We start from the raw sequence: 7,080 nt of genomic DNA on the forward strand, positions 1-7,080 counted from the left end.
GGGTTGTCGGGTTTTCCGGGCATGCGAAGAGATGTTTCGAGTCGTGTGGGTTCTCTCCGCATGCCGGGCACTCATTCGGCACATCCTGATTCAACCTACTCAAGTAGGAGTTCAACCTGCTGCAGTAGCCGGAGCGAAGTTGAGCGAGTGTTGTGCGTGTCTCCCGAGGCAGATGAAGCTCCGTCTCGTCGATGTCCGGGGGTGGTATGCCTAGAACGGCATTCACAGGTCTAGAGTCTACATAACTCGAGACTGAGTCCCTGTGAATGCCGTTCAGGGCCTGTCTGTAAGCTGTCGGGTCCAGAGGTTGCTTAATGAACCTCTGGACTTCGTCCGTCAGTTCATATAGATGCCTCCTGACGTGCCTAGGCGAGGGCTCCTCTGCAAGCAGCTGTCTGCTTGGGTGGCCACTTCTGTGGCTCCCGATCAGGAACTGCTTGCAGAGCATTATATTATGCTCCCTTACAGGGAGCATTTGCGCCTCGCCGTGCAGGTGGTGTTCAGGCGACATCAAGAGGCATCCCGTCGCTGTCCTAAGTGCTGTATTTTGTACCGTCTGTAGCTTCGTCCACTGCGTCCTACTAGTCCCTGGCGACCACACTGGCGCTGCGTAGTTCAAAACCGGCCGGCCTATTGCCTTGTATGTTGCCAGCAACGTTTCTTTGTTGAGGACCTTGTTGCGGCTCTGTACTTTATTTACAATAGCGGTTGAGTGCGCAGAGAAGGAGAGCAGGCTGTCGAATGTTACTCCGAGTATTTTGGGGTTATTCACCGTCGGAATTGGTGTGTCATCGACGTGAATCCCCAGCGGTAGCCTGACCTCCTTCGTCCAGGTTGTGAACAGGGTCGCGGAGGATTTCGTAGGGGAGAGGGCTAGACACTTTGCAGTGAAAAAGCGAGAAAGTTCGGAGAGATAGCCGTTTACTTTCGAACACAGGTCATCAATTCCATTCGCAGTCGCCATGATCGAGCAATCGTCGGCATAGGAGACAATCGAGACTCCCTCTGGTGGTTGAGGGAGCTTTGAAATGTAAAAGTTAAACAGTAGCGGGGAAAGGACACCACCCTGAGGAACCCCCTGTTTTATTTTTCGCTGCTTACTCGTTTTGTCTCTAAACATTACCGACGAATGTCGACCTCTCAGATAATTTGCCGACCACCGTTTGAGCCTCTGTGGGAGAGAGGAGGCCTCTACATCTTCTAGTAGCGTGGAATGGCAGACGGTGTCAAACGCCTTTGACAAGTCCAACGCTACTAGAATCGTTCTCTCACAGGGACGGTTACGGTTAAGGCCACGAGTTATCTGAGTGTTTATGGCGTTAAGTGCTGTTGTTGTACTGTGCACTTTACGGAAACCATGCTGATGCTTCGCTGGGGTCAGGTGGTTTGTGAAGTACGGGAGTAGCAAGGCCTCGAGTGTCTTCGCTACCGGGGAAAGGAGTGTAATCGGACGATACGAATCTCCTTTGTTGGCAGGTTTCCCCGGTTTGAGCAGTGGGACCACTCTCCCCACCTTCCAGATGTCTGGGATGATGAGAGTGGCCATTGACAGGTTGAGGACCTCCGTTAGGTACGCTACCCCCGCAGGACCCAAATTTTTCAGCATCAGCATGCATATTCCGTCGGGACCCAAGGCTTTGGAGGCTTTCGCCTTCCCGATGGCCACCTGAACTTCACAGCACGTGAAAGCAAGGGGGGCACAAGTTGTTGGCAGTTTGTGCAGCCTTCTGGTCACTCGACGCTTGGCTTTGTCGACCGGAGGATGCAGTATCAACTGCCGGCTAAAATAGCTCGCGCATCGCTCCGGGTCCGACGAGGCATGGTCGCCGAAGGAAATTTCGACTCTGTCGTCGTGCTTCGTCGGATTAGACAATGACCTCACCGTTGACCAAAGCTTGCTCACACCAGAGGAGAAATTACAAGTCTTCAGATGCTCCTCCCACTTCTTCCGCTTATGTACGTTTACAAGTTGCCGAATCTCCGCGTTGAGATCCCTGATACGGGGATCTCCGGGATCGGCCTGACGAAGGCTATCACGCTCATCGGCTAGAACAGCCGCTTCGGCAGGGAAGTTTGGACGTGGGTCCGATATACATCCTGCCGGTATGAAGCGAGCTGCAGCAGCAGTGATAGCCCTGCGGAACTTACGTTCACCGAGATGGACGTCGGTTGGTGTGGGGAGCGCTGCGAAGGTGTTTTCGGTAAACTCCGCGTAACCTTTCCAATCAGCTTTAGAAAAGTTGATATAGGTCCGGTGTTTGGCGGAGGCAAAGTCGGTTGGTTTATCAATCGAGATGACTATGGGTAGATGGTCTGATGCTAGAGTCAGCATAGGTCGCCACGTTATGCTGTTTATCAGACCAGCGCTGACTATTGTGATGTCTGGCGAGCTACTGCAGTTACCCATAATCCTGGTGGGTGCGTCGTCGTTCATTGTGCAGAATGTCGAATCGTCTATCTGCTCAGCCAAGTCTGTTCCCCTACGATCGTTTGACAGGCTTGAGTGCCAAAGATCGTGGTGCGCATTAAAGTCACCTACTACCATACGGTTTTCACCTCTGAGGAGCGCACCTATATCAGGGTGATATCCTGCCGGGCAGCAGGTGACAGGAGGTATGTATATGTTAAATATTTCGAGCTCGACATCGCCTGACCGGATAGCGATGCCCTGACATTCTAGGGTGGTATCCCTGCGGTCGATGTCTGCTTCGATAAGACGATACTGCACGGTGTGGTGCGTGATGAACGCTAAGCCACCACCATTATCTCGCTCGCGATCTCGACGGTGCACGTTGTACCCGGCGCAATTCAACAAAGTTGAATTGCTGTGCAACTTCGTCTCTTGGACCGCAGCTATTAATATACCATGCCGACACATGAAGACGGTTATCTCCTCAATCTTGCTCTGTAGCCCGTTACAGTTGAATTGAAGGAGCTTCATGTGGTTCGGGAGACGTGTCGTGATGTGGGGTGTAAGTGAAGTGTATGTTCTTGCCGCCGTTGGCTGTGTGTGCTGCTGAGGTGATTGCCGCCCTGTGGTGGAGGTGGGGGGCGTCGCTATTGAAGCCTGCGACCGAGCAGCGCAACACGGGCCCTCGAAGTTCCCCGTCCAATCTCGCGTGGTACGCAGACCTGACCATGCCCTAAAGTGGCACCAGCCAAGGCAGGTGTTGCACTTGACTGATGTCACATTACGGAATATCCTGGTCTGACATACCGTGCAGATTGTAGGGGGAACCAGGAGTTGTTGGCGGCGGCGTGTGGGTGGTGGTGCGGTTGTGTGTGTTATGTGGTCTGTGGTGGCTGTGGTATGGTCTGTGGTGTTATTATGTTGTTGTGTTGTGGTTACTGTGTGTGGCTGCTGTGTGAGTGTGTGGGGCTGCTCGGGCGGACTATGGTTAGCCGTGGAGGCTGCTCTGTTTGAGCAACAGGGGGCAACGTACGACGTGGTCCACTGTCTGTGTGTCCGTAGTCCCGAGCAGACCTTGAGGTGACTCCACCCCTCGCAGGCATTACACTTGACTGAGGTGGAGTTGTGGTGTAATCGTCTTCGGCATACACAGCAGGTGTATGTTTCTGGCCCAGGGTTTGACTCGATGCCAGCCCTGAGTAGGAGAATACGTAGTGAATGTAGCCCTATGGACGGACAACTTCTAAGATACTTCGCCGACCTAAACGGGGTTAGATCGCCGAAACAACAGCCCTTGGTCGGGTGAAACCCGAGTCATTCCGGTACGTAGAACCGGCTGTCGTGGGAATGTTCGCTTTTGTTCGAGCATGTCACATGAAGAGACTAATTGTTCACCTTTATACCCGAACGGGTATAAAAAGCGACTAGTCACTTTTAAAAAATAAAAATAAAAATTTTCGCCAGCTGAGATTCGAACCGGGGTGCTCAGTTTTGTTAGGCGAATACTCTCCCTGCGTGCCAACGGCGCACATGAAATTGCATTGACTAAGTGCGTACATATCATTAAATCGTTAATAGTACCCGTTAGCGTTGAGTTGGGGACTAATTGATCTCCAATTATACCCATAAGAGACGAGTCGAGACTAATTGATCTCCATTAGTACCCGTATGAGACTAGTTGCGACTAATTAATGCCCTATTGTACCCGATTGAGAGTAATCTCGGAATACTCTCTTTAGAGATTAGTCGCACAATATTTGCAGGGTTACGTAGCTGTAGTTACCTTCCTTTTATTAGCTCGGGATGTAACCAGGGATGCCGTTTGGATCTTTGCGGGATACTTATTTTTTCCTATCAGTATATATGTCGATACTTTTTTAAATTGGCCAAAATTTTATATTTTCTATAACGTTTTTTTCGTTCAAAAATAGATTTTCATTAATGACGTTTTCTAAATGTTATAAAAATCGCTACTTAAGCGTGAAATTAGAGCATTTTATTTTTTGTGAATTAAGCAATGAACATAGTTAGAGATCTCACCAAAGCAGTGTAATAAGAGTTTTAACAGACGGCAGCGTTGATCCGGATCAACTCGGGAATTAACTGCAGTTAATCCGGATTAAAACCCAGTTATTTAAGGAAATTTTTATGAATTTTACTGAAAAGACTTTAAATACACTCTAATTTTTTTGTTTGTTTATTTGCGCATATTAAGAAAGGTAACCATTTTCCTCTTTTAATGTGTGCAAATTTGCCCACCGTGTAATAAAATTAAACACTGCCTGTTTACTTTAACATACCAAATTTATCGCAGAGCGCAAAATAACACATAAAATGTTTAAAATAGAGTAAATGTAAGCTCATAATGTTTATTATTTGTAGGAAATGTATTTTTAGTTTAAAAAATTTTGCAACTTTAAACATTTCATGTGTATATTTATGTATATATTTTAAAGATCTCAAGTTCAAAATCGAATCCTGAACATCTTATACGTATGTATATTTATACAGATTCCTGTTGATAAATAGATATTTTTCAGTAGTAGGTTTACACACACTTTTCATAGTGTACAGGTACAAATGTAACATATTAATTACTATTTTTTATGCTTTGCAAAATACTTATGTATAAAAGACGTAATTTATAAATGGTAATTACAAATGTTTGATTTTATGAAATATAAAAATATATATACACGTATTCCAAGTCCTTAGGATATGTTAAATTATGTCTTTTTCTTCAAAATGTTTGGTTTTCTTACAAATTATGAGATGGATACGTAAAAAAAGAAAATTGGATACATTTGGATACATTTTTGGCTTGGTCGGTGATACATTTTCTTGGGACGGCGCGGCAACACTGGATGTAACTATGTAATATTGGTGCGCCTAAAAGATGCAGCGATTTCTATTCTCAAGTTACATACCTGATGACAGTACGAATGGCAATTATAATAGGGAGGTTTTAGTTTTTTAAAGTATAATTTTATTTTGTAGTTGCGCATGTGTTAGTGCGCTGCAGCAGAAGTGCCGCTTTAATGCGGGGTCGAAGCTGGAACAACTTTTTGAGAAACTTTACCTCACCGCACTGCCTCTCTTGCCCACAAACAAAGTTGTTCTGGTGGCAGATATGTTCCAGTGTAAAATAGACCATCCACATACTCTATTCACATAATCTATTTTCATCTTTTGTTCTTTCTTCTGGATTTTTCTGCTGTTCTGAATAAACGTGTTCGCAAAGGTGTTCTCAATTTTTGGATATCTCCTTTAGTTTAGGAGATATTGAGTAAAATGGGTCGTTAATTTAGTAGATTTTGATCAAATTTTTTCGTATTTCATACAAAGTGGCTGCCAAATTGTGGACAAATGACTCAAGACTAATTAAAAATAAACATTGAAAGTTAAATAATTTAAGAATCTTGTGAACTAGTACCGTTTTCAGAGATTTTGGAGAAAGTCCATCTTGCCGTTTTTGAGAAATTGCATTCCAAACTTCAATCGCGATTTCCCACAACCTGCCGAAATTAACATATGACAATCTTTTACCCAAGCGACGACATATTAGCTCTGATCCAATACTCCATGAACTTCCAGGATTTTACACGAAATTGCAAGAAGTTGCAGGAAAAATGTTCCCGTACTCCAAAATCCTGTAAATGAGAGCGACTTTTGGAGAGTTGTGTAGAGAATGAAAATGCAAGATTTTACCCGAACTTTTTCTTCTGGTAAAATCATGAAAAGTGTCAAGCAATCACTGGTTGACCTTTTTACAGGAAAAATGGATTTTTTGTTCCCGTACTTTTTGTTGTTACTCACTTTTTACTCTCACTTCAGAGAGTAATTTAGCTGTTTTACAGGATTTTTCACGAAAAGTACTGGACCAGAGCTATTGAGTGTAAATAACGGGTAAATTTAGTGGAAAGTGCATTAAATATAGTGAAATACTGCCATACAAGTTTGTTAAATTTACAATTTTAACAAAAAATTTCTTAATAACTACAAGGCTCCGCGCTTTGAAATTTAATAAAGACAACTATTAGACCCCCTCTACCACCCATATTTTCCTTAGTTCCACACTCTGGGGTTACCCTTCTAAAGCCAACCCATCAGCATTAAAAGTACTATCCATCTGCATTTTTAGTTTTCCCTAGCCGAACGGTTGGTTGTCTTTATGTGTTCCAAAGTTAAACGCAATTTGTTTATATGTACTTACACTTAGATTTTTTCTTTCCCATTTTTTCATTATCAACTGTGCCTTCACGCCAGGCAACTTGTCGGTCTGGTCCAGGCTTTTTTAAGCGGAGTCGAAGGACGGGCGCTGACTAAATCAAGAGAAATATAGTTTATAAAAAAAAGACATATATATACCCACATACATCCACATCTTCTGCAGTTACAACATTCTCCACTACAACCTCGGTAGTTCCAACCCGCATAGTGACTGTATCCATTGAATACTATATATTATTTTTTCGTATGTTCGAAATAAACAATTTATTTTAGTCTAGCTCAGTATAATAGACCTTTCGCACGCGGCGATTTTTCAGGCAACAAAAGTTGAATGCGGAGTTGAATGAGAAGTTGAAAGTGAAAAAGTTGCCATCCCTATTCAGACGAGGCGATTTTCGATTCAACTCGAATTGTTGTTTACATTATTTAAAATGAGTTTA

General features: G+C 44.4%; 1 protein-coding gene across 1 annotated transcript in view; it reads right to left on the reverse strand.

Moving 5' to 3' along the window:
* The window catches only part of LOC118745581 (E3 ubiquitin-protein ligase PPP1R11-like), a 59,562-nt gene extending 52,541 nt beyond the window's left edge, over positions 1-7,021 (reverse strand). Inside the window, exons 1-2 of the mRNA XM_036479072.1 lie at positions 6,787-7,021; positions 6,624-6,732 (exon numbers count right to left, since the gene is read on the reverse strand). Of these exons, the coding sequence (XP_036334965.1) occupies positions 6,624-6,732; positions 6,787-6,861 (184 nt within the window). The 5' untranslated portion in view covers positions 6,862-7,021. The remainder of the gene's footprint in view (positions 1-6,623; positions 6,733-6,786) is intronic.
* Positions 7,022-7,080: the final 59 nt, after the last annotated feature.

The sequence above is a fragment of the Rhagoletis pomonella genome, unplaced genomic scaffold, assembly GCF_013731165.1.
Source record: "Rhagoletis pomonella isolate Grant_MI unplaced genomic scaffold, Rhpom_1.0 Rhpom_scaffold_00009, whole genome shotgun sequence".
Classification (NCBI taxonomy): Eukaryota; Metazoa; Arthropoda; class Insecta; order Diptera; family Tephritidae; genus Rhagoletis; species Rhagoletis pomonella.